The sequence below is a fragment of the Kryptolebias marmoratus genome, linkage group LG24 (genome assembly GCF_001649575.2).
Source record: "Kryptolebias marmoratus isolate JLee-2015 linkage group LG24, ASM164957v2, whole genome shotgun sequence".
Lineage (NCBI taxonomy): Eukaryota > Metazoa > Chordata > Actinopteri > Cyprinodontiformes > Rivulidae > Kryptolebias > Kryptolebias marmoratus.
The window spans coordinates 284991-312429 of NC_051453.1; the positions used below are offsets into that span (position 1 = coordinate 284991).

At 40.5% G+C, this 27439-nt stretch overlaps 1 protein-coding gene across 3 annotated transcripts; it reads right to left on the reverse strand.

Moving 5' to 3' along the window:
* Positions 1 to 15: 15 nt before the first annotated feature.
* Positions 16 to 26044, reverse strand: LOC108248354 (desmoplakin). 3 transcript variants are annotated; one of them, XM_037974035.1, is made up of 25 exons: positions 25779 to 26044; positions 24474 to 24575; positions 23720 to 23807; positions 20091 to 20212; positions 19376 to 19529; positions 18859 to 18984; positions 18615 to 18674; positions 18353 to 18520; positions 18079 to 18183; positions 17896 to 17991; positions 17244 to 17369; positions 16989 to 17138; positions 16742 to 16896; positions 16526 to 16652; positions 16154 to 16340; positions 15547 to 16076; positions 15270 to 15448; positions 14480 to 14618; positions 13939 to 14132; positions 13660 to 13822; positions 13487 to 13570; positions 13306 to 13413; positions 13124 to 13222; positions 10359 to 12185; positions 16 to 9179 (listed from the first exon to the last, which is right to left on the reverse strand). In XM_037974035.1, exons 1-25 carry the CDS (start codon positions 25973 to 25975, stop codon positions 606 to 608), a joined length of 13860 nt encoding a protein of 4619 aa, XP_037829963.1. In that variant the 5' UTR covers positions 25976 to 26044; the 3' UTR covers positions 16 to 605. The 3 variants fall into 3 exon arrangements, with proteins under 3 accessions (XP_037829963.1, XP_037829962.1, XP_037829964.1); XM_037974034.1 differs by having other exon boundaries at positions 23720 to 23810; XM_037974036.1 differs by having other exon boundaries at positions 11688 to 12185; positions 23720 to 23810; positions 25779 to 26043.
* Positions 26045 to 27439: the final 1395 nt, after the last annotated feature.

Sequence of the window (27439 nt, forward strand, 5' to 3'; positions counted from 1 at the left end):
GAAAGTTCAAAATACTTAAGAGGAAAACTACTTTTTATTGAAGGATGATGAAAACCCCTTACAAACCATATAGCATTTATCAGAAAATAACTTTCTCAATAAAAAAGAAATATAAACCCCATCAAATCACCATAATTCGTATCCTTTATCCCATAAAAACAAACACAGATATCATATAAAGTGAATGAAAACAAGAGCTTTATGTTAGCAGTTCAAATTGTAATGAATTAACTTTCTATGAAGCTTTGGATAAAATATTTGTAACACAATATGCAAATGGTAATTATGGCTATTCAAGGTCTATCTAAAGAACATCAACAAATGTGTATTTTAAAATCCAAATACCTTATTGTGGCTTTAACACTTTTTTAAATTGTTAAAAAAAGATCTTGAAAGTGTTCTTCATCATGACTAAAGTTTTAAAGCATAGAGGCACCAAAGCACAAATCTAAGAAGATTAAAAGGAAAATAAAATCTCTATAAGTTTGATGTGTGTCTCTATAAGCACACATCAAACATTTCATACATTTCTGCACATTATTCTCATATTTCAAACTGATTTGGAAAAAAATACATGCATATGCAGGACTTTGTCTTCTCCTGATTTATTTAGTGGAAGAGAAGGTGGTGGTGAAGCTGCTAAAACTGTAGTGTTGTGTCAAAGGGGAGCCTAGGTCCAAACTGCCCCTACGGGAGCCCCGTTGTGATCCACTCCTGGAGCCAGTGGAGGATCCAGGGGCTGACGACGCATTATAAGGACTGCTGATCCCTCTGGAAGACACAGACGAGGCTTGGAGCATTTTCACTCCAGTGCCATCTTCTACTAGGCAGTTATCAAGGGCTTCTTTGTAAGAGATTCTTAGCTTGCTTTTGGGACATGTCAGGATTTTGGGGTGGTGTTTGATGTCTTGGAGCTTTTGTGCTGCTCTGGCATCCAGCCAGCCCATTTTCAAAGAATCCTCTAAGCTTCTTCTACAACCCTTTTCTGGGTCATAAAGTCCACCTGTTACAACCTGAAACTCCATGAATCTCTGCCCTGCGTCATATGGGAGCCACATTTCTCTCACGGCCTCAGCCACAGACATCTTTCTCTTGGTTTTTACATCCTCAAAACCATTGTAGGCTTTTTGGGCAGGCTTGAGTTTGTTGATCATGTCTTCAGTTATTATGCCCATGCGGTAGGCCTCTTGAGTACTAATTCTCTGGCCATTGGTGGGATTGACAATTCCTCCAGTGCATGCTTGGGCCTCGAGCAATCTCAGAGTAGTGATAGAATCCACTAGACCACGATTTAAAGCCTCTGTGATGGAAATCTTTTCCACGCTATCAGTATCAAAAATGGCTCCCACTGGTTCAGCTTCACCCACTGTTTCAAGAGGAGAGGACAGAGTGATAGATACACTGGATGTTTGCTTTTGGGAGTCAGAAGATTCTTGAACATTTTTGATAGTCCCGGCTTTGGAGCTTCGCTCTGTGATAGTAGTAATTTTTGTCGTAGTGGTTTTGGTAAAAGTAGGCGATAAGGGTGCTGACACAGCTGTTGATGAGGATGAGGACAAGGAAGATGTCAACGATGCAGGAACAGAAGCTTCTAATGTTCTTGAGGCTGATTTTGTCACTGAAGATGTACTTGAAGATGTTTTTGAAATCGATGATGATGATGTTACAGATGATGTCCCTGAGGTTTCTGATGGTATTAACTTTGATGATGATGATGATGATGTTACAGCTGATGTGCCTGAGGTGTCTGGTGTTATTGACTTTGATGTTAGTGACAGATTTTTAGTCTTATCAGAGAGGATATCTGCAAACTGTGTGAGGGTGATGGTTCGTGAGCGGTACTGCTGTACAACTTTTTCATCAATGATTCGCATTTCAAGCAGCTCCGTGATGTCATACTGTCTTCCAGATCGTCTGTCAATGATAACAAATCGTGTGGAACCATCTGGAGCTGTAATAGTGATCTCTTCCCACTCACACTCCTGCTCTGACAGCTCCAGGTAAGTTTCATAGTCAATATACTCTTTGTCATATGCTTCACGTATTGTCATCTCTTTACCAGTGTCTGGATCCACAATTATCACTCTCCTCTTTCTCAAAGTATTCTTTTGGGTTGACTCTTGTTTTTTCTTGTCAATGATGGGCAACAGGATGAGGCCTGTCTTCTTATCTGTGATACATCGTTTCTTAAGGTCCAGATAGGTTAGGTTTTCCTCTGTGTTCGGGTCAAAGAAACCTTTAGTATCATCACTCTCATCAGTCAGGATCTTGTTCATTTCCTCGTCAAAGTAACCTCGCTTGTAGGCAATATTCACTTCAATACGATGGCTGTGTTCAGGATCAATGATGCCACCGCTGGCAATTTGGGCCTCTAATAGACGAATGCCATGGCCTTTCTCAACTAGACCTTCCTCTATAGCCTGAAAGAGGGAGATAACCTGATTTGTTCCAGGCATTTTGTACCCAGTTACAGCCTTTTCTGCTGATAGCAGTTTGTCCTTAAATTCTGGCCCAAAAAGTCTTTTATTAGAAGCTTCAGCAACAGTCAAATATAGATTATTGACAGGATCAATAATATAACCTGAGGCAGCTTGGGCTTCAAGCAGTTCAAGAGTGGTGCCACATCGCAGCAGTCCATTTGCCATGGCCTGATAGATTGTCAGGACATTATCACTGGCCTCATCGTAAACCCCTGCTATGCAGGTGGAACCTCTTAGATATGAACGCAGGCGCTCTTCAATGTCCCGGCATGTCAATTTACCTGCATTCAGTTGGTCCATGTCAGATTTGCTCAGCAGGTTTGCATCAACCAGATCTATGACAGATACCTGATTTCTAAGACCCTGTATAGTTAACGGCTGTTTGGGTTTAGGGAGAAGCAAAAGCCCTGTGCTTAGATCAGATTTGCATCTTTTCTTAAGTGATATATATGTAGTTGGTTGTTCGGTATCTGGGTCCAGATAACTCTCAGGAGACTGTCTCAAGGCTTGTTGTAGGTTTTCATCAATAAGACCCCGATTCTTTGCAATGTTTTGGGGTAAAAACACACCAAGGGTAGGGTCCAAAATTCCACCAACAGACTCTTGAGCCTGAAGCACTCGCAGAGCTGTGTCCTTGTCAATTAGGCCCTTTTTCATTGCCTGGCCAGCTGACAAAAGTTTGGCACTATTTGGATCTTTGTAACCGATTGCAGCAGACTCCGCTGCAAGCAAGACTGATTCATCCTCCTTATCCACTATTCCCCTGGCACATGCATCTTTTACTGTAAGTTTCTGATTAGTTCTGGGGTCAATGATGTGGCCTGTGGCTGCCTGGGCCAGAAGAAGCATGTTAGCACTGTCAGATGACATAATTTTCTGTTTCTTAGCCTCAGTGAAAGACATTTTTCCTAAAGGTCCAGCTGCAACACCAGCAATCGATCCTGTCCCCTTCAGAAATACCTTTTTGTCAACAGCAACCTCTGAGACGGTTTTCTCCCCTTTCATTAGTTGGTTTAATGCTCGATTATCCAGAATTCCACAATTTAGAAGCTGCTGTGCTGTGACTGTCTTGCGTACACCATCAAATAACAATTTTGAGGAGTCGACTTTCTCTGACACTGGCAAAATGTGTAAACTTGTTTGAGTGCTTGTGTTGCATCTGGACTTCAAAGCTCCATAGCTGACATTATTGTCAGTTTCAGGGTCAATGTAACAAGCAGGACTCTGTTTTAGAAAATCTTTAAGTTTTTCATCTAGCAGGTTGTGCTTAATAGCTGTGTCTTTTGGCATGAATACACCAAGATTAGGATCCAAAATTCCTCCAACTGAGTCCTGGGCCTGCAAATGACGTAAGGCAGTCTTCTCATCAACAAGTCCTTTTTTCATAGCCTCAAACACAGAAATTGGGTTGCCAGAAGAAGGGTCCTTATAGCCAACAGCAGCACCTTCAGCTGCCAACAATCTGGTTTGGTCTTTAGGATCCAACACTCCTTTTACACATGCCTCTTCTACAGTCAGTTTCTGGTTAGTTTTGGGGTCAATGATATAACCTGTGGCTGCCTGAGCTTCCAAAAGTAAATCTGCACTTTCTTCAGATATGATCTTCTGTTTCTTGGCTTCTGATAAAGATATTTTACCTTGTTGGCGAGTTACAACCCCAGCAATGGGTCCAGTCCCTTTCAAATAAACCTTTCTGTCCACAGAAACCTCTGGGACAGTTTTCTGCCCTTTAACTAATTTATTAAATGTTGTCTTATCAAGAACACCACATTCCAGCAACTGCTGTGCGGACACTGGCTTGCGAACACCGTCAAACATCAGTTTGGAAGGATCTTTCCCTTCAGTAATTGGCAAAAGATGTAAACCCGTGTGAGACTCTGTTTTGCACTTCTTCCTCAAAGTTGCATAGCTGACATCATCTTCAGTGTCTGGATCAAGGTAGCATTTAGGATTTTTGTCAAGTTCACGACAGATGTCTTGATCGATAAGGTTACGTTTTATAGCAGTTTCTCTGGGAAGGAAAACACTGAGGTTTGGATCTAGAATACCCCCTGCAGACTCCTGGGCTTGTAGCAAACATATTGCAGTCTTTTTGTCAATTACTCCCTTCTTCATTGCTTCAAACACAGAAAGAGGTTGGCGGGACCGAGGATCTGGATAGCCTACAGCAGCAGCTTCAGCTGCCAAAAGTTTATCTCTGTCATTTTTATCCACCAGTCCTTTAGCACATGCTTCTTCTACAGTCAATTTGTCATTGGATTTGAGGTCAATGATGTGACCTGTGGCAGCCTGAGCTTCCAGCAGTTTATCTGCACTTTCTGGAGACATGAGCATTTGTTTCTTGGCATCTGATAAAGACATTTTACCCAAAGGTCCAGCTGCCACTCCAGCAATTGATCCAGTCCCCTTTAGGGAGGTCTTTTTATCCACAGACACCTCTGGGACAGTTTTCATTCCTTTAATTAGTTGGGTATATGTTGGTTTATCAAGAACACCACATTCCAGCAACTGCTGTGCGGACACTGGCTTGCGAACACCGTCAAACATCAGTTTGGAAGGATCTTTCCCTTCAGCCAGTGGCAAAAGCATTAAACCTGTGTGAGGCTCTGTTTTGCACTTCTTCTTCAAAGCTTCATAGTTGGCGTCATCGTGAGTGTCTGGATCAAGGTAGCATTTAGGATTTTTGTCAAGTTCACGACAGATGTCTTGATCGATAAGGTTACGTTTTATAGCAGTTTCTCTGGGAAGGAAAACACTGAGGTTTGGATCTAGAATACCCCCTGCAGACTCCTGGGCTTGTAGCAAACATATTGCAGTCTTTTTGTCAATTACTCCCTTCTTCATTGCTTCAAACACAGAAAGAGGTTGGCGGGACCGAGGATCTGGATAGCCTACAGCAGCAGCTTCAGCTGCCAAAAGTTTATCTCTGTCATTTTTATCCACCAGTCCTTTAGCACATGCTTCTTCTACAGTCAATTTGTCATTGGATTTGAGGTCAATGATGTGACCTGTGGCAGCCTGAGCTTCCAGCAGTTTATCTGCACTTTCTGGAGACATGAGCATTTGTTTCTTGGCATCTGATAAAGACATTTTACCCAAAGGTCCAGCTGCCACTCCAGCAATTGATCCAGTCCCCTTTAGGGAGGTCTTTTTATCCACAGACACCTCTGGGACAGTTTTCATTCCTTTAATTAGTTGGGTATATGTTGGTTTATCAAGAACACCACATTCCAGCAACTGCTGTGCGGACACTGGCTTGCGAACACCGTCAAACATCAGTTTGGAAGGATCTTTCCCTTCAGCCAGTGGCAAAAGCATTAAACCTGTGTGAGGCTCTGTTTTGCACTTCTTCTTCAAAGCTTCATAGTTGGCGTCATCGTGAGTGTCTGGATCAAGGTAGCATTTAGGATTTTTGTCAAGTTCACGACAGATGTCTTGATCGATAAGGTTACGTTTTATAGCAGTTTCTCTGGGAAGGAAAACACTGAGGTTTGGATCTAGAATACCCCCTGCAGACTCCTGGGCTTGTAGCAAACATATTGCAGTCTTTTTGTCAATTACTCCCTTCTTCATTGCTTCAAACACAGAAAGAGGTTGGCGGGACCGAGGATCTGGATAGCCTACAGCAGCAGCTTCAGCTGCCAAAAGTTTATCTCTGTCATTTTTATCCACCAGTCCTTTAGCACATGCTTCTTCTACAGTCAATTTGTCATTGGATTTGAGGTCAATGATGTGACCTGTGGCAGCCTGAGCTTCCAGCAGTTTATCTGCACTTTCTGGAGACATGAGCATTTGTTTCTTGGCATCTGATAAAGACATTTTACCCAAAGGTCCAGCTGCCACTCCAGCAATTGATCCAGTCCCCTTTAGGGAGGTCTTTTTATCCACAGACACCTCTGGGACAGTTTTCTCTCCCTTAATCAACTGATTAAATGTTGGTTTATCTAAGATCTCACAATCAAGTAGTTGCTTTGCTGTTACAGGCTTCCGGACGCCATCAAAAATCAGGTTGGAAGGATCTTTCCTTTCAGCAAGTGGCAAAAGCAGTAAACCTGTGTGAGGCTCTGTTTTGCACTTCTTCTTCAACGTTCCATAGTCAGCATTACATTCAGTGTCTGGATCAGGATAACTCCCAGGGTTTTTGTCAAGTTCACGACAGATGTCTTGATCGATAAGGTTACGTTTTATAGCAGTTTCTCTGGGAAGGAAAACACTGAGGTTTGGATCTAGAATACCCCCTGCAGACTCCTGGGCTTGAAGCAAACATATTGCAGTCTTTTTGTCAATTACTCCCTTCTTCATTGCTTCAAACACAGAAAGAGGTTGACGGGACCGAGGATCTGGATAGCCCACAGCAGCAGCTTCAGCAGCTAAAAGTTGATCTTGATCATTTTTATCCACCACTCCACTTGCACATGCTTCTTCTACAGTCAGTTTTTTATTGGTTTTAGGGTCAATGATGTGACCTGTGGCAGCCTGAGCTTCCAGCAGTTTATCTGCACTTTCTGGAGATATGAGCATTTGTTTCTTGGCATCTGATAAAGACTTTTTGCCTGAATGTCCGACCATTAGTCCAGCAATTGATCCAGTTCCTTTTAGAAAAATCTTTTTATCCACAGAAACCTCTGGGACAGTTTTCTCACCTTTCATTAGTTGGTTAAATGTTGGTTTGTCAATGACCGCACAATCAAGTAGTTGCTTTGCTGTCACTGGCTTCCGTACACCATCAAAAATCAGTTTGGAGGGATCTAACTTTTCCGTGATGGGTAAAAGTAGCAAACCTGTATGAGGTTCAATCTTGCATCTTTCCTTCAACGTGCCATAGCTAGCATTTTTCTCTGTTTCCGGGTCAATATAACATTCAGGGGATTGGTTTAGAGCTTGACAAATATTTTTATTTAAAAGGTTGCGTTTAATAGCGGTGTCTTCAGGAAGGAATACACTAATATTTGGATCTAGAATTCCTCCTACTGATTTTTGTGCTTGAAGCAGACGTAACCCAGTGTCCTCGTCAATCATTCTCTTCTTCATGGCCTGAAACACTGAGATAGGCTTTGCTATGTTAGGATCCTTGTAGCCTATTGCTGCAGCCTCTGCTGCTAATAACCTGTCTCGATCATTAATGTCCAGCACACCTTTTGCACAGGCTTCATCTACGGTCAGTTTCTGGTTGGCTTTGGGATCAATTATGTGACCTGTGGCAGCTTGAGCTTCAAGGAGCAAATCTGCACTTTCTTCAGGCAGTACCATTTGTTTCTTGGCTTCAGGCAAAGACATTTTACCTTGTTTTCCTACTATAACACCAGCAATGGGCCCAGTGCCTTTCAGATTGATATTTTTGTCTACTGACACTTCAGGGACAGTTTTCTTCCCAGTTTCCAGATCTTTAAAAGTTGGCTTGTCAATGACACCACAATCAAACAGCTGTTTTGCAGTTACAGGTTTCCGAACACCATCAAAAACAAGTTTGGAGGGATCCACCTTCTCAGGAATAGGAAGAAGTAGAAGGCCTGTATGCAGCTCTACCTTACATCTCCTTTTCATTGACATGTACGTCACACCATCCTCTGTTTCTGGGTCTAGATAGAGCCCATGCCTCTGATTTAAAGCGTAGCAAATGTCATCATCAATCAGGTTACGCTCAATGGCTGAGTCTCTAGGAAGGAACACACTGAGTACAGGATCTAAAACCCCACCCACAGACTCCTGTGCCTGTAACAGACGCAGAGTTGTGCTCTTGTCAATAAGACCCTTTTTCATGGCTTGAAATACTGAGAGTGGTTTGTTTGTGCCAGGTCCACCGTATCCTACAGCTGCCGCCTCTGCTGCTAGTAATCTCTCTTTATCTTCATCATCAATAACTCCTTGATTACATGCTTCTTCCACTGTAAACTTCTGATTAGTTCTAGGATCAATAATGTGGCCTGTAGCAGCTTGGGCATCTAGTAGCAAATCAATGCTATCGGTTGGAAGGAGGTTATCTTTCTTGGCTTCTGTGAATGTCATTTTGCAAACAGGTCTATTGCTGGACCCCAGAGTTTTTGGACCTTCAATTATCACCCCAGCTATTGGGCCTGTTCCTTTTAGAGGTACCTTTTTCTCAGTAGACACCTCAGGAACGGTCTTATGTCCCTTCAAAAGCTGGTTGAATGTTGGTTTGTCCAAAACGCCACAGTCAAGTAATTGCTTTGCTGTGACTGTCTTGCGGACCCCATCAAATATCACGGAGGAAGCATCAGAGGCTGGGGGCTCCCTACTTCCTTTCAGCTCAGTCTCTGTGGTTTGTCTAACAACTGTTGTCTCTTGCAGATCTTTCTGGAGGACTGAGAGTCTTTTTTTATACGTCTCCTCAAGCTCCCTGAGTTCCCTCATCAGTCTCTCTATCTCACTTTTCAAGGATGTCTTTTCCCTCTCATGAATATCCTTATCTAAGTCATATTGTCTGATTTGACTTAGTTTTCCATCGCATTGGTCCTTCCAGTAACTCAAATCTCTCTTCACCCTCTCACTCTCCTCTATGAGACGTTGCTTGTTACGAAGCTCAGAATCAAGAGACAGTTTTATGCGACTGAGCTCCTCCTCTAGTCTTTGGATCTGTTCTTTGTCCATTTCCAACCGCTGCAATTTCAGCAAGAGAGCATCTCTCTCAGTTACAATTTCACTGTACTGGGACTGAAGAGATTGCACCATTGTTTGTGTCTGCAGAAAAAAAGAAATAAAGACAAGAAAGAGGAAACAGATAAAACATTAGTAAACTTAGAATGCATTGATAATTTACAACACAGATATAAGACAACATATTTTTGGGATTTTAAATAGTTAGAAATCATGTTGATGTGAACACACATACTTGCTGTTTTCATTTTTTCTAAAACCAGAAGGTCTAATATTATGCTTCCATCTTAATTAGATGCAGAAAATTTAGCTTTTTTCACTTTTGTATTAAAGGTAAGTGTTTTTATTTAAGCTGCAGTAAGTAAAAAAAATTTAAAACTTGAACTAATTTAAGTAAAAGCATGATAAGCAAATTTGTGTTCTTCGGTCATTTGATTTTGCTAAAATCTAAAAATAAAACCAGCGCTGCAATTATCTATAGAACAACAAGAAATTAAAAAACAAGACTGGGAACTAAATGCTTGTGTTACTATTTCTTTTATAGCTGTAAAGTTTTGAATAATACTAACAAGTAGGACAAAGTTCAATATGTCAAATGTCATTGGGCTTTTTATACTGAAATAAGAGTATCCAATCCAGCCGAGAAAATCCATGTCAACCTTACAGTTTTTAGCAACTACAATCATAAAACAGCCAAACTATACTCTACTAGCCTTTTTTAAGATACCATCTGGATTCAGAAAATCTGCAAAACAGCACAAATATATAAGCAACAATAAAGATTTTTTTCAATCAATGTGCCAGAAGTGGTTTACAAAATAAGTGCATCTAAATGTTGTTTTACAGATTTGCAAAGTGCATCTTGTAGATAATTGAGATGCTACAACAAAACAGTAAAACAGTAATCAAACAAACAGAGCAGAAGCCTGACGGCAGTGGCAAACGGAGGGTACTAATTACTAAAACTCAAAGAATAAAAGTCCTTAAACATGCATTCTGCACCATGTGGAGAGGGAGAAAAAGGGATGAGGCAAACAGAGAGGCACAGATTGTTTCCATGCAAGTAGTTCAAATGCCAGTTATTCAAACACACATACAGATGTAGGTGTTTGAAATCGTAGTTTTGTTTGGCATTCAGTGAGGGATCTATGGATGTTTGAGCATGCAAGAAATGCTAAACTACAGTGGTAGCTAAGTGCATATTCCAGATGAGAGTTTGGAAAATGAAACTAGTCCAGAACTAAGTGGCAAGTGTCCATGTACCTCTGTGACCTGCTTTTGTATTTTCTCGGCCTCCAGCTTCAGTTTCTCCCGTTCGGAGGAGAGTTCTGAGACCAGGTTGCGGTAGTCTACATTGCTGCGCTCGCTGGCTTGCAGCTGCAGCTCCAGGGCTGTAATCTGAGAGGAGAGCTCGTCGTCCAGGCCCTTTTTGGATTTCAAGAGTTCTTCTTTATCTTGTTGTGCTGTCCTCAGCTCGACCTCCAGCCCCAGCCTTTCTTTGGTCTGTTTTTCTATCATCTCCTTCAGCCTCTGAAGCTCAGCAGAGTTCTCATTAAGTGCTTTACTCTTCTCTTCAATAGTCTTGTAAAGACCCTCATTTCTGAGATTTGCCTCTTTGGCTTGGACTTGCTCCTGCAGAAGTTGCTGCTTCAGGGCGTTCAGTTCATCACTTAGCTGAGTGTTGAGCTCTGAATTATTCTGGTTTTGTTTCAAGCTTTTTTCAAGCTCCTCTTTCAGCCTGAGACACTCTTCCTCATTTCTCTTTTCTGACATGCTGACTTGTTCCTGGCTCTGGCGCAGTTGAGTGATGGTACTGGTGTATTCTGTCATGGTAATGGTGGCCTTTTCCAGCTCCGCTTCCACCTGCATTCTTCTGCCCACCTCCTCTTGGTGAGTCTGCCTCAAATTCTCCACCTGGCTCTCAAGTCCATCTCTCACAGCCTGCAGGTCTTTAATTCGTCCCTGTAACCTGCACATGTTTTGTTCTACTCTGTATCGCTCTTTGCCTTCTCTTTCCAGCTGCAAACGCGTCTGCTTGAGTTCCTCCTCGCACTCTCTCAGCTGGGTTGCAGCCACTGATGAGTTGGTTAGTTTCACCTGCACTTCTGCTAAAGATTGCTCAAACACAGCCTGCCCTTCTTCTGTGGTTTTCCTTCTGCGTGATTCCTCCTCTAAACTGTGAGTAACATAAACTAGTTGGTCACTCTTCTCTTGCAGGGTCTTCATGACTTCAGTAAGCTCCTCTCTATATTGGTTGATTTCCTCATCTCTCTGCCTTATTAGTACCTCCATTTGACTTTCCATTTCTCTCCTCCTACGCCCTTCTTCTATAAGCATGGCCCGCTGACTTTGAGCCTCCTCCTCTGCTTTCTTCTTTAGCTCCTCAGATTGGTTGATAGAAATCCTGAGCCTCCTGAGTTCCTCCTCCAGATTCCTCCTCTCTGCCTCCATCCTGTCATACTGCAGCTGGAGCTCAGCTGTATCCTCATCTCTCTGGGTCGCCAGCCTCTGAATGTCTGTGCGACTGATCTGGATGTGGGATTCGTAGCTGAGCTTCAGGTTATTGATCTCCTTACTGAAATGGCTCCTTACCTTTGATATCTCTTTCTGTAGCTCCTTGGCCCTTGCAGCTTCCTCATTCAGCTGCCGCCGCAGCTGCTCAATCTCATGCTCCTTACTTGTCACACTCTTCTCCACCTCCACCTTGGACCAGCTGACTGTCTCCAGCTCTTTCTGCCTCTTCCTCAGCACTGATTCATACTCTTCTTGCTGCTGAGTGTAGCGCTCTTCTGCCAACTTCGTCTTCCTTTTTTCCTCACCGAGCAAGTACTTGAGCCGTTCCACCTCATCGTTGAGGTCTGCCAGCTGACCCTGAGAGGAGTCTAGGCTGTCCTTGGTGGCATTGCACTTTAGCACTGTGCTTTGCTTCACCTCTTCTAGTGACAGCAACTGGTCCTGCTTTTGTGACAGCTTCAGCTCGTATTGAGCAAGACTGTCTTCTAGCGATTTGTTCTTGGCGTTGCGGTCTCGCATATCGTCTTTCAGCAGGCGAAGATCTTCTTCGAGCAGTTCGATCTGGGTGTTGCGGATCTAGAAGGAAGAGTGAGAATGAGTGAAGTGGTAGGTCTTAGAACAGTGATCAAGAACACTGTGACTTATTTCAATCATGAGAATCTTGGCTTAACCATCCATCCATTTTCTTTACCCCATTTTCTTTATTGTGTGAGAGAGTACACCCTGGACAGATCGCAAGTCCATCACAGGGTCGCAGAGACAAACAACCATTCACACTTTCACACCGAGGGAGAATTTAGAGTTACCAATTAACTTAACATTCATGTTTTTGGTCTGTGAAAGGAAAACCAGATTACCCAGAGAAAACCCATGCGAGCACAGGGAGTGCATGTAAACTCCAGACAGAAAAGCCCCAGGCGGAGGGTGATCCTGTAACAGCTCTAACCACTGCCTTGCTGTGATTTAATTAATATTATATATATATATATATATATATATATAAAAAGGCAAACATTTCTATGGTAACCAGTAACTCAGCAAGTCTACACGTTTCTTTTTATCTAACATTACCAGATGCACCTGTAGCTAGGGGCCAAGGCAAAGGCAGACAAAAATATATTTCATGCTTTGCATCACATTTTACAAATATTGCTTTTACCAGATAAGTCAAAAGTGACAGCTAGCTTACATTGGGACTGATTTTGTCAATCATTCAGACAGTAGCAATTTCAGCTCACAAGGAAACAGGTTTTGATGCACTTGGATTTAAAAGAAGCTATACTTGTCATATTTTTTTTTACATTTAATCAGAGCACAGATTTCATAAAATTCAGTTTTTATCCAGCAATGGCAGAAATTGGACTTTATTGTTGGTAACTCAAAATTTAAGTGAATAAAAACTAATGTGACAGATTTACATAAATCTTTTTCTTTCATATTCACCTGTCAGATGTCTAAAAGACAAACATCAAAATGCAATGTGAACAAATTCTAAAAACCACCACAAACTATACCTTGAGCTCCTCCATGTTTTTCAGCAACTGTCCCAGGAACTTGTAGTAGTCACCAGACAGTGTAAGCAGCTCCATGTAACGAGTCTGTAGTTGTGTAGCCTTGGACAAAAACAAATTCAGATGCAATGTCACTTTATTTGTGGAAAAGAGATTCCTTTGAACCTGTGAGAGTAAAATATTACCTCTAGGTTAAGATCTCTTGATGGGGACTTCAGCATCGTTCTCTTGATGGGGACGTTAAGCAAAGTTTCTAAGCCAGAGGTATAAGAGGCAAGGTCTGTTTCATAGTCCTGCAAGAAACCCAGCCATGAGACCAGAAAATAGGCTATTTTTATGAATTTGAGGAATGTTTAACGTACTTACCTTGATAGCATTTACACATGTCTCATTGTCCCTCAGCACACTTTCTACTGTCTCCCTCTTTGCTTTGATTTCTGTGTTCAGGGCCTTGGAAATACCAACAAAGCATAGATGTCAATGACAAAGCAAACATGAACATTGACCCAGAAGCACATTTATTATTCACAACAGAGAACCTTTTGATTGTCAATGTGGTCTTTCAGAGCTTGGACGTTGTCTATCTTGGTGGCCTGCAGGGTGTCCTGTTTTTTCCGAGTTTTATCAATCCATTCAGTGAGGGAGGTGCTGGTTTGCTTGTAGTGCTGCAGCTGAGGCAGATACAACTGCAGGTCCTGCAGTCTAAAAAAAAAAAAAATCAGTAGTTTTTACTTTGCACATAAATCCAGTTCCAGCATTCTGGTGTTGAAGAACTGGCATCCTCTGTCAAGGGTTTTACCGAAGAGAAAGAGACATACCTGGTGTCAATCTGGTTGTGGATTCGTCTCCAGCGGTCGAACAGCATGCCCACCTGTTCAGTGTATTTTGACAGCATCAAGTCACACCTGTGGAAGGAGCCGCCCACCTGGCTGTTCCAGTGGCTCGCCTTTGACAATTCTGCCTCCATAGAGGTCAGAACATCTTTCTTCTGCTCCAGCTCTGTTTTGATGTTCTACACATGAACAAAACACAAGCAAGCAACGCTAGTCAGAAAAGACATCTCTATAGAATAAAGCGACATATTAAGGGACAGTATTAAAGATCCAAGAGTTGTGTCTCAGGGCCATTTTTAATTCATGCTGAGGAGTGACCACTGAGCTATATGCTAATATGCACCAGGATTCTGAGATTCTGAAGTTCATCAAACGGTGCAGCAAAAATGGCCATAAACAGGGACCTTTTTACAAGTTATTCATTGCACAGAAGCTTTACAAATACATGAAAATTTAAACAAAAATAAAAGATCAATATCTTGCTGTGGATGTACAGCATTTCCTTTTTATTCATTGCACTGAATACCTGCAGGGTCACCATGTATTCGTTGACCTCAGCTGGAGACAGAGAAGTGGTCTCTTTTTCTGTCAGTCTGGCCTCGTGAACTTTCACAATGTCCTCGGCTCGTGCTATGCTCCCCAGCATGTCCCTTAGAGCCTGCAGCCTGAAAAAAAAACATAATGAAAGGTGAAGAGAGTCATCTTCAGTTTTAGAGGGTTTTGGCGTGTTTCTGCGAGTAGTTTCCAGCAGGTGTCCCACAAGGATCAGCCTACGGTCCCTTGGTTTTTACTTTGGACGTACAAAATATTTTTATGTTAACTCAGAATAAAATGTATTTTTAAGCTGAAGACACCATCTTTTACATCTTTTGCTCAAGTCATCTTCTATTCAAGTCTATTTTTTAAGCTTAAAGAAACACCAACAATGATCACAGTGGTGAATAGGAATAATAAATGTGTGTGTTGACGGCTTTTATTTGGCTTCATTTCCATTGATCTTTTAAGTTTAAATTCTTAACAAAAGTCTACAATTATCAGTCTTACATAATATTAAGTTCTGTAGAAATGGTTCAAATCATTCGCTTCAGAGCTGCTTTCCTGTAGGTGCAACTGATAACGTAAAATGATGTTTATGGTGTCCCACAAGGATCAGTAATGGGTCCCCTTACACAGCATTTACTTTGAACACACAAAGTATTTCATTCCAACCTATTAAAATATAGATTTTGAAGATGCTAAATTTATTACCCAATGAAACACTGTATTACCCGACATAACTCCACAATGTAAGTTTTCGGTGTGTTTGTGTTGCATACCGTTGTATATAAGCTGTTGAGCTGCTTTCCAGACTGCCCAGTCTCTGGTTGATTATTCCAATCTCATTTTGGAGGAACTGGGCTTTATCTGAATCATTCATGTTATCCAGCACCTTCAAAATGCGCTCCCTCAAATGTAGATACTCTTCACGCATCAAGTCAACATCATGCTGCACAGACTAAAACAAAAATATTCAGAAATATAGTTGTTGGAATTACTGTAAAAATACAATTAAAGATGTTGTCTCATTTTTTGTATTTCCGAGTTTGTGTTTACCTCCAGCTGGGTGATCTTAAAGCCACAGTCTCGAGCTCCATCCTCTCCGAAGCAGATATGAACGTACTGACTCAGCGTACCCTCAGCTGCCTCCATCCTCAGTCTAAGAGTATGCAGCTCTGTCAAGAGATGAGATGACGAGGAGGAAAGAGAAGAAGTGGAGGACGTCTTCCTGCTTGGCTCTGTCTTGGTGCTTTTCACCACTTCCCTCTTGATCTGCTGCTGTTTTACTGCCACTTCTTTCTTGATTTCGGTTTTCTTCGATGACTGTCTTTTAAGCTCCGCTCGCCGCCTTTCTTCCTCTAGCCTCTTGTTTTCTTCCAGCCTCCTGGCCTCTTCTTCTGCAACAGCTTGTTGTTGTTGCTGTTGCTGTTGCTGTAATATAATCAGGCGCTGTTGCTCAGGTGGTTGCTGTAATATAATCATGCGCTGTTGCTCAGCAGCTTGCTGTTGCTGCAAAAAAATCAAGTGCTGCTGCTGTTGTTCCACATCGGTAGTTTCCTCGACTTGGATTTCCTCCTGAGTTGCAGCTGTGGGGAAGCAGGAAATGCAGAGGTAAAACCAAAGTGTCTGGAAGTCGTGTGTAGCAGTTTGAACAAACACTGACCGTACGTAGGCAGCTCCACCACCAGTTTGTCATAATGGGATTGTGCTCCAATAAACTGGTTTTCAATGCTCCTCTTGTCATCGTCACCAAACATCTGAGAACCCTGGCTGATTAGTTTGAACTCCTCGTAGTGAGTCTCCAGGTTCTTGAGGATTTGTCGGTACTCCTCGGGATGCATCTTGGACAACTGAAAACACAATCATTGTAAGTGATTTCTAAACTAAAAATAAAGCAGAACATTTAACACAAGACTTTCAAAACCCCTGTTTTTAAACGCTGGCATCCCATAAATTCAGGGATTTTTTTGTATAGGCTTTTAAACACTTATCAAAGATAACACTGATCAGCTGCAGAGATGTTTTTATCCATTACCATGGAGATGGTGAGGGAGTTGATGTATTTCATATCCATGAGACAGAAGCGCCAGGCGATGAGGCTCTTAACGTTGATGTACAGCTGATTCCAGATGCCCAGGATGGACTCGAAATACTGCTCGTTCCTTTACGTAACACAAAATTTGAATCACAAGCTTTATTTTAGTTTGTTTTGTAAAATTCTGTGCTAAAGGAGGTTATTTGTGTTTCTTACTTGTTGGCAAAATTGACGCTGAGTGGATTAGGAGGAGGCACAATCAGGCACACCGAGGGCACCAACATGTCCAGCCCTCCAGGACCCGTAACGAACCACTTACTGCGCTGATTGTTGTCCTTCAGAATGGCCTCGTTGCCTTTACAGATCACCTTCTGAAGGGCCCAACAGAAAAGTATTTCCTTAAGAAAAACAATCTGGACTTGTCACTTCAAGTATTTCCCTCTTAAATGAAGAAACGACAGACCTGGTCTTGTTTGAAGTCACACAAAGCTTTGACGATGACGCCGCTGCTGTTCTCCTCTGGGTTTCTGGGTTTCAGCCTGACGATGCTCTTCGACTTGTTGACCAAATGTTGCACCTGCAGCTTGTGATCCAGGATCTTCTCCTTTTCCCTCTGAAGGTAAAATGTGAGATGTGACCCCTTGCAGTCATTCACTCGGCATCATCTTTCACACAAATACAATAAAAGTAAACATTTTCTCCTCAACAGTTCTCCTACCTCCATTTCTTGAAGGATCTCCTTCAGTTCTTCAAGTGAGGTGTTTTTGTTGCATTTGAACTTCTTACAAACTATTTCGTGTGCTTTTTTCAAAGACTTGTTTGTGTCATTGATCTCTTGGAAGAACTTAAAAACAACAACAATAATAAAATAAACGTTAGAAAATTGGAATTCTGCAATTAAAGCAACAAAAACAGGAATTTTATATAAAGAGCTGTTAAAATACTTGAAATAATGTAAATGATTTTTTATCTGATTCACTGGAAGCCAAATAAAAACTCAAAAAACACAACCGCACTTCAGAATAACCAAACTATACTTTTACTCTCAACCGATTTCTTAAAATAAATCTTTTTAAGCACATTTCTGATTTTAAAATGTTTACTAAACATAACACAAGAAGTAAGGAAATTTGTGTTTAGTTGTTCTATTGTCAAATTACTTCTTGGCAATAATTTTTACACTGTTGGAAAGCTGTTCATTTCCTCCTAAATGGTGCCACAGTGTTAGAAAATTGAGTATGTTGGCTGTTGTGGTTGTGTATGGTTCTTCCACATGCTACAAAAGGTCCTTTTTTATTAAGTTAATAAATTGTTAAATTGCCAATATGTGTTGTTTCTTCAGAACACCACCAACACCAGCTTTAAGTCACCTGGCTGTAAGCAGCGTTCTCTTTCAGATGGGTGTCGATGCACTTTGTAATTTGAAGAAGCCAGCTCCACTGAGTCTGCAGAGTGTCCCTGTAAGCCTGCAGAAATCCCATGAGAACACGGAAGTATAAAAATCAACACTGGCAGATCAAGTGACTTCTGAACGCGAGTGAATCTGTCCGCACCTCAATCTTGTCGGAGGCTGGGTGGTTGTTTTTCAGAAGGGTGTCCACTTTGGTTCTTAGTTTGTTCAGATCCTTCTCTTTTTCCTCCAGATTACTCATCAGTTTCTGTCACATAAGAAGATAGTTACTGATCACAGGGGAGACAGGACGAGGAAAAGCTCTGTGGCTTCTCCCTGACTAGATCATTGCACTTTAAGCACACTTAAGCCAATTAAGGCTCACAGAATCTCCCAGGAATGTTAATTTATGGGAACGAGGCTCCACGTTTACTAACCGAGTAGCTCTCCTGCTTCCTGGGGATGTACTGCTCGACGTTTTTGTCTCCCCAGTCGAACATCAGCTCCTCCTCCTCCCTGTCGTTCACCCACATGATCTCGTTGGAGATTTCCTGAAGTATCTGCTGGAGGTCTCGCAGCTGCCTGGTCCGATCGTGCGACATTTGCTAACAAAGCAGAAAAGGGGATCAATGATAAAAAATAAAAAATAAAAATAAAAATTACCAGGAAAAACATAAAGCATCACAAGCATTTATTCACCTGAAGGTTGTCCCACTCTTGCGTCAGAGCATTCAAGTTCGCTTTGTCTCCTTTCTTAAACTAAAAGAAGAAAATTATTCACAAAATAATAAAGCAATTGTAGAAAAGTAAAATGATGTTTATCATATGAAATTAGATTTCTGAGGTGACGAGCGATGAAAGGTTTGGTGGATTCGACTCTTTAGTCGCAGATAATCTTTGCGGTGAACAGAAGTTTGTAATGTTTTGTAGCGTCTGAACCCACCAGATCGTCTCTGGCCCGGTCCATCTCCTGGGATCTCTGGATGGAGCTGTGAAACTGTTGGTGGCTGATGAGCTGCTGGTCGATGGCTGCAGGGTCGTCGCCCCAGGGGGCCGTTTCTATCAGACGCTGGAACACAAAAAAACATAATCAGAGTTCAATTTGACCTAAAACTGAAGACCCCTCGGATCAGCCGAGCCACAGATTCCCAGACAGGAAGACACTCCAGCAGCAGGAGGAGGAAGAGGAACGACTGCTTTTTGGTTTTATTTGTTTGTTTTTGTCGCACAATATTTACTCAGCGTTACAACGCAGCTAATAAGAGAGAAAATAAGATTTCATTTCCAAACTCTGGGTAAATTCTGCATTTTTTCTGCATCAGTGTTTGTTTCTATGCTTCATTAAAAAAGGCTTTTAATGATTTAACCTTCCTTTAAATTTGGTACATTTGGGTCAGACGTGTGTGTGTGTGTGTGTGTGTGTGTGTGTGTGTGTGTGTGTGTGTGTGCGCTCTTGATACCTTCTGCTGTGCAATCCAAGCCATAGCATCATGGAAGCTCTTCCCAGGTTCCTCCCAGGCTCCAGAACTGCCTCCTCTGGTGCTCTTCCTCCTCTGTAAGGAGCTCACCATCACCTTCTTCACCCCCATCAGCTGGTCGTTGTAAACATCCACGCTGTCAAGAACAGAAAACAAAACAAAAAAACTAATTTTGTGTGAAAACAGAGTGAACGCTGAGCGCTGAATGAAGAACCTGAACTTTAGCTAAAAGAAGCTAAAGGCAGCATAACGCTAGGTAAAAGCAAAACACTAGCTAAAAGTAGCAAAAAGCTAGTTAAAAAGGTTAAAGTAGCTGTTGTGGTCAAACAGTGAATGTGTTTATGTTTTGTTCTGTTGCTGAAAGTAGCAAAATGCTAACGGAAAGCTAAAAGGAGCAAAACACTATCTAAACCCATCAAAAGCTCATCTATAAGTAAAATGTAGCAAAAAGCTAGCTAAGAACTAAAAGGATGGTAGCTGAAGCTAAAAGTAGCCTAAGAAGCCAAAAACGGAGCCAGTTTGCTGAAGCAGATTCCAGAGAGAATAAAGTTTTGGACGGATCTTAAAAAGGTCACAATGCATTTCTATGGCGGGTAAATAAAGTGAAATAAAAGTTCATCTCCTGAATGAGCCGAATGTTTTCATGTTTGAACAGCTAAAAACAAATCAGAATCTGCAGAAGGTAAAGTGTTTTTACCTCTTGATGACACCGTCACAGGGCTGACCCATCTGGTTCATTTCTATCGCACACATCTTCAGAGTGTCGATGGCTTCTTTCGCCTTCCCCATGTAGTACTCTACATCACTCGGGGCGTTGCCCTGCAAAACACACTAATTATTAAAACACTAATAATAAAAAAACTAACTGGGACACCATGAAAACAGACAAAACAAGTTTAATAAAGAAAGAAACAAAATCCACACATTTTTTCCCTCATATCAGTGGTTAATGTGTGCTTAAACAAAAAAAAATTGTGAGCAAAATGGCCGCCAACCGCCAGGAGTGACTGTTTAGCTACAAAAACAGCCGAAGTGACTGAAAATAGATTAACAACGGTGACTTTCATGGAAGAGAAGTCAGACAGTTTTGATCTGTTGGTTTGTTTTGTTGAGTATGGAGATAAAAGGGCTCTGTTTACATTGAGTGCATACCCGCATTTCAGAATTGTATATCAACATAGCTGGAGTTTGGAGTTAACTCTTTCAAACTGCATCACCAGATAACTTTGTTTTTATGCTCATAGTGAGCACCTTTAACTTCAACTCTTTAGGTTTTTAAGTTTTTAAACTTTTGTAAAAGCTTAAAGAGCAAAAACCTCGTCTTTTGTTGAATATCATATAATCGTCGTTTCTGGTTCTTTTTATAACAAATAATAAGTTCATGCCGTCGGATGGAGATTAGTCAACCTAATAACTGTAAAAAAATTGAATTTTGTAGACCATTCCGAGGCTTTCCGAAAACATAATAGAGCCAATTGTCTCGGACACGCAAACAAGGCTCCTTTGTGTATGACGTCAGCAAAGGGAGTCCCAAGCGCACCGCCATGACTGTCTCACTGGCAAAATGGATACCGGTAGTATATGTAGTAGCTCGAGCTCGTCGGATTTCAGCGAATTTGATTTCGAATCTGAGGATGAGGCGTATTTGTTAGTGTCCGAATCAGGATTAGAAGATGAAGAATTCGGGGAGGGCAGATTTGAATGCGATATTGATGGAATAATCCAGCCATATATGGACGAACCAGAGGTCCAACCACCACCGGACGACGACGAGGAGGAGATGGAAGTCCACCCGACACCAGAAATAGACTTTAATATTGTAGAAAATTGGTAAAGATCTTTTCTATCTGTAGAAATGAATACTAACAGTCTATTTTAATCATTTTTTACATTTAGACAAGCAAAAATATTTGTGAAACTTGTTTTTTATTGGGTTCTTATCTGTCCGGAATTAGCAACATCATAGGCTTCAATAACACACACGGTAGTCGGATTTTTAATGACTGAACATCCAATTCCTATCCATTTTATATACAAAAATGAAAAATTTAATCCAGGCCTAAACGTTACGATATATCATGTATCAGAAGTTCGGAGCTAGCTACATATATGGTGGTGTATTACAATAGAACTGTAGCTAGCTGTGGTGGTGCATTATTACACTTTTACAGTAGAACTTTCACTCAGTGTTGTTAATTATAGCTATGCCAACTAAACTTCCTTCAACAACAATGATCCACGCCGTCTGGTCACTGTATCCTGTTATCCTATTATCCATTAGAGATAATATTTTCGCAAGATTTATTTTCGCAATTTCAGCCCCACTCGCGAAAATAAATTGTGCGCGAAAATTTCCAGTTTTACAGTAAACTCTCTGCTTTATTTCCTCTCTGAGTCTGACTAAGAGATTTACCAACTCGTTATGTCGTATGGATGTTTGTGAAGAAGGTCCCAGCCATCATGCATGTCATGGCCACTGCAGTTCCGGTGCACTGGCTGTTCTATAGTTCCATCTTATAAGATTTTTTTACAAGGAATTGCTCACTGAAATTCTTAACAAGAGAATGAACAAAACAGCAAAAGAGAGGAGTGTTCTTATTATATCACTTCATTTTCAGTTTGTTAAAAAAAGATTGTGCTAGAAAAAGAAAAAAATCCTATTTTACAATATTTACAGGACACAAAATCTTATACTATCCTTGTATTTACATGACAAAAACATTATTTTACAATATGTACATGATACCAAAAATCGTATTCTACAATATTTACATGAATACAAAAAATATATTTCTACAATATTTACACAATATTCCTCCTTCTATTTACAGGTGTTCTTGCGGGCACTGTCAAGTCCAACCAACTCAGAGAGAGTGTGTGTGCTGCCACAGTGTAAACGTAGTCAGCATCAAGCTAGAATACAATGAAGACGACAAACCAACTGGCTGTATTACTGACCTCAGTGGATTTAACACACTATGCCTTGATGAACTGGTTTTAGAGATAGCTTTTAAGCTCTACCGAATTCAATACGGGAAAAAAGCATACAATGGACCATACCACAAAAAGATGAGGCATACTGGCTACAGACAATTTGTCAGCTGGTGCTGGAGTTTTCTTGGGGAGCACATTCGTGTTGTTCTTCCATCATGTGTTGTCAGCAAAATCCGTGCATTTTTTCCTCCCCCTGGACTGGAAGAAAATTTTGTCTTCACTGGATTCTTAGATTAGAGGCGTATTAAGTATCAACCTGAAGAAATCAGGATTCGTAATCAATTCTTATTTCAAAGTGTTGTTTTGGTTTCATCATGAAGATATTATAGCGACAATGTTCATTTCACAGAACAGCCACCGAACTCTGGGTTTATGGACATATTAGGATGATGATTTCGATGAAAGTCACTTATTTCGATAACGCATGTGAGCACTGTGTTCTGTTATAGCTGTATCTTTTGTTGGTTTTGTGTATTTAGAACACAAGGGGGGCGGAACTTCACCAATTTCATGGGTCTTTCTGCTGTTCACAAGTCTTTTTACCTCAGTGGCAATCTTTTCCGCATATCCTGAAAACAAGTATAATTCATCAATATTTCAAATACAAATACTACTGTACTATGTACATGACATTAGTTATGTTGAGAAACATGTATTACTAGTATGTATTGTAGGTGCTTGTAAATAAATATTTTAAAATTTTATATTCTATTTTGCATACTTAATTGAGTGTCACCCTTAACATGCATAAAATACAATGTTTGCATGTACTAAGTATATTTTTCAAACTGAAATGTTGATAGTCTACAGATTTAGAAGAAATCAATAAAATATTGATTTAACAGGCATTCATAAAAATAAACATTCCAGAANTCCGAGAGTTACCGAGCGCGATTGGAACTTTCGGTTCATAGCAGACGCTTAAAAATTTTTGGTCAAAATTCGTTTTTTCATAAAATCCACCGAGTTAAATTTCACTTTGTCGACAGATATATGATATTGATGTTATTGAGATTCAATTGTGTAAAGATTATTTTGTAATCACTTTGCTCTTTAATGAGGAAAGCTCAATTAACCTGCTAACATTTTGAGCTTCACGTGAATTTGGAGTCAACCAAAACCTTTTTTACAGTGCAGAGAGTTAAATTATGATTCTGTAAATTATAAACAAACACTTTAATTAACTCTGAGGTTTCTGCTGCAGCATCCAAACCACAAAACATTTCTGTCATTCTTTTCCCGCCAACAGAGGACAGGCTGCTTCAAAATAAAAGCCCTCGGTGTGACCCGAAATGACTCGTCTTCCGCAGGAAAACGAGTTAAAGAACTCACAGCCTTCAGGGAGAACTCGGCCTTCTTCAGGTACTCGTTGCATTGGCTCTGCAGAACCGCGACTTTCTGGTGGACGTTGGGCATCGAGCTGCTGGGGGGAGAAAAATCATCTCTGTGACGGATGATATTATCCCCCGAGCTTCTAAATATTTACACTGACATGATCAAATACATGCAATTATTCACTTTGTTTGTTTTTAATGAATATTTGTTGACATTTTGTTCAATATTTTGATGTAAAGCTTTATATTTTCTGACCAGAATCAATGTTACATTTTTAAAAATATAACAAAATTACAAATAATATAAACAAATATGTTAAAACTTTATATAAAAATAAATAAAATGTTGAATTTTATATGAAACATAAAAAGAAGAATTTATTAAAACCTATTTCAAATTTATAAAATATCACTGAAAAAGTAAACAAATTTGAAGAATAATGTAAACTATATAAATAATAAAATATGTACGTGACTAAGTTTTTTTCTATTTTAATATTAAATTTTCAGTATTTTTTCAAAAATATTTGACTTTCTTTTGCCCTTTCTTCCCTAAAATAAATATTTAATTTCATTTGAACATTTTTATTAAAAGGTAATTGTTTCATTTTGTATGTTTAGGCTGTTGAAATATCAGATTTTCTGAGTCTGTGACCTTTGACCTTTTCATGAAAGGTCTTACATTTTAACGGCGGCCCTCCGACCTGCAGGGAGGAAGACTGAAGGAGCAACAACAGGAAGCTCTTCCTCACCTCGCTGCGCCGCCTTTTGACATTGTCCTTGAAACCGAGACGGTCCTGAAACAGCCGTCGAAGGGGTCGAACTCGTTACCGCGTCCCTGAATCACCTCAGTCCTGTCACACACACATTATTCTTTGAGCCAAATTCAGAAAAATGACAGTTTGTGGGTTTGTGTGCAGAATCTAAAGGAAATGAACAATAAAAGTCAATAAAACAACCGTCTGTGTCTGAGTCCAGCTTCATCAGTTGCTTTCATATCTTAAATTTTGCACCTTTTCTTGGCTTGAATGAGTCAGAGGAGAAACTTCAACAAGCAAAAAAGATTTACTCTGAAAGCAGCCAAACAAAAACCTGGGAATATATAGTTCTGAAATCCTGAACTTTTATTGCTTTAAAAGCCTGACATCAAAAATGTATAGAAATGAAGAAGAACTGAAGACTTTTGCACGTTTACTTTCATGTTTTCTGCAATAAAACACGAATAAACCCGAGTTAAAGACCAACAACAGATTCAGCAAAATATCCTTCAACAGTCAACAGTTTGGACACAACTCTGTTTCCATAAACAAAACAACTGTCAATCATTGTTAAATAGTTTATTCAACTTTATCCTTTCACACAAACTAACAAACACTTTTTATTGAACTGCAAGGACATTTTCAAACCTTTTAAACCATTTTTTCCTGAAACATCTTTCAGCAGCAGCTTCATGCAAACAGCCACAACAACAAGGGATCTAAACAAAAATCAACTATCAGCCAAAATAATAATCTCACTAAATACAAGTTTGTAAACAAACATGACAAAGAGTCGAAGTCAGAAGCAGAGCTGTTATTGTCAAGCAGAAGGCTGACAGATTCCTGCTCTCTGGAGAGGAATGAAGAGTGACTGAATGTTGCAACACGGAGAGCTCAAAAGTTCAGTTCTGCTTATAAATCAAGTGGCTCTCCAGGGGCAGAGAGGATTTATATCTGATTCAAGTCATCTTTAGGAGGAATAAAACCTCTCATTTCTCTGCAGCTTTCTTTCATTATCACTCTGTAAGAAGAATTTAATGATGAGCTGTTAAATGAAGCAGCAGTTTGTGTTTATTTTTTAACTGGCTGCAGCTTTAGATGGATTTATTTTATTTATACATATTCAACTTGTGAAGCCCATTCAGAGAACAGAAGCTACTGCTCCATCCAGTCTTCCAAACCTTTTGTTTTTTAGGCAGAGGCTGTCAGGATCAATATTTAATCTCTTGCAGCTTTTCAGACTTAAGGAGTGAAACCAAACGTGCAGCGGGCACCACAACACACAGAGTAGCTCCTCACCTCATCACGGACCCTCTTGGCATGGTCCTAGAAACCGAATAGGTTCTGTTTCCTTCCACGAACGCGTCGTAGCCGCCCCCGCCTCCGTGCGCCACGTCGCTCCGTGCGTAATGGTAGGTGCCCCCGCCGGCCAGGTCGCTCCTGGAGCTGACCCTGCGGCCGCCGTAGAGCTGCTGCTGGGACCCGTACGCGCTCATGGTGACGGGGGAAGGGCGGCCGGAGAGCCGCAGCAGGAAGCTTCTCCCTCCACCTGAGCCTCTGCTGCAGACTGCAGCCCTGCAGCGCGCGCGCACGGGAGGAGGTGCAGCTGACCACACCTCCCCGTCTGCGCCACCCCCTCCGAGCTGCTGTCAGAGGAGCAACATGCAGGACAAATGTCGGTGAAGGCAGAACTTTTATCAGGGACAGGAACATCTGGCAGTGGAGTTCATATATTTAAATAAAAACGGAACAATGCAAACATTTGGGAAAGTATTGAGAGCACTTTTGGAGAATAATTTCATGTTTTTCAGTTTATTAAGTCTGAATAATTTTGGAAAACGGGGTCATTATTTGTGAACATTTACATGACTTCTGAGGTTGTGTTTAAGCTTTTTAAAACAATATAAAGTATTATTTTTAAATATCTGAGCTAATTTGGAAGAGTCAGTGAGGATTCTCAGATATTGTGAAAACTGAGCATTATTTAGTAAGTTCATTCATTAATTAATTTATTTTTTACTCCCAGGATTGTACAATAATGAACATTCTTACAGAAACTTTAAAAATTGTTCCTCTTTCTCACTAAATTATTAATCTTTTCCACAAAACATCTAAAAATCTTCAAAATTAAGTAAATTTCCTAACATTTGATCATCAATATTAAGGATTAGGGTTATTTTAACACATTTTCACATTTTGTGTAGCAGTATAGGGCCTACCTATTTTTATTTTGCTTTATAGAAAACTAAGAAGCTCAGTGAAAGGTAATAAAATGATTATTTGGTCAATTGTGGCCATGGCTTAAAAAAAAAATCAATAATTTACTCCAAAGGTTTAAATACTTGGTTTTTAATTTCTGTGCTTTCTTCTTTTAACAAGAGTCCGTTATGTTTTTGTTCATTCATTTAAGAGTCAGTCTGATTGATATACATATTATAATTATTCATACATTAAGCACAAATTAAATACAAATACTTCAAAGATTGAAAAATCAAACAAAACAGTTGAGAAAATAAAACCTTCTTGGCCGACATGAAGGAGAATTTTTATTTGTGTGTTCTGAAATCAGGCCAGTTTCTGTGATCGAAAGCAGAGAAAGGTGGAAGAGCTTCGAGGCAAACTGCTGAAAGGACCGAAGACACACACACACACACAGTTTAAACTCTCGCCTGAAGCAAGTTGGTGGGACCCGCAGCAAAAACAAGTTTGACAGCTGCGCATAAATGAGTGTATCTCATTAACTTTCTCTGAAATGCTCCAAATTACACAGTCTGAACACCGAGAGTTTCTTGACTATCATCTGATCAGACATGACTCTTTTTTATTCACAAACGAACTTTTTTACGCTGCTCTGATCTGATGTCTTTGGTTTAAACACACATCAGAAAGACAAGGTGCAGTGTTTTCTTTAAAGCCGGTTTGATTGGTTGGTGAGCGCCAGCATCTCTGCCGGCCTGCGG

What these genes read in the sequence shown, in the direction of transcription:
- LOC108248354 (XM_037974034.1), bottom strand. Translation starts at nt 25,975, where the DNA reads ATGAGCGCGTACGGGTCCCAGCAGCAGCTCTACGGCGGCCGCAGGGTC. An exon ending in GGAAGCAGGAGAGCTACTCG is followed by an intron (nt 18,184 to 18,352) that starts GTTAGTAAACGT and finishes CTTATGTGACAG; the next exon opens with AAACTGATGAGTAATCTGGA. An exon ending in AAAACATGGAGGAGCTCAAG is followed by an intron (nt 12,186 to 13,123) that starts GTATAGTTTGTG and finishes TCTTCCTTCTAG; the next exon opens with ATCCGCAACACCCAGATCGA.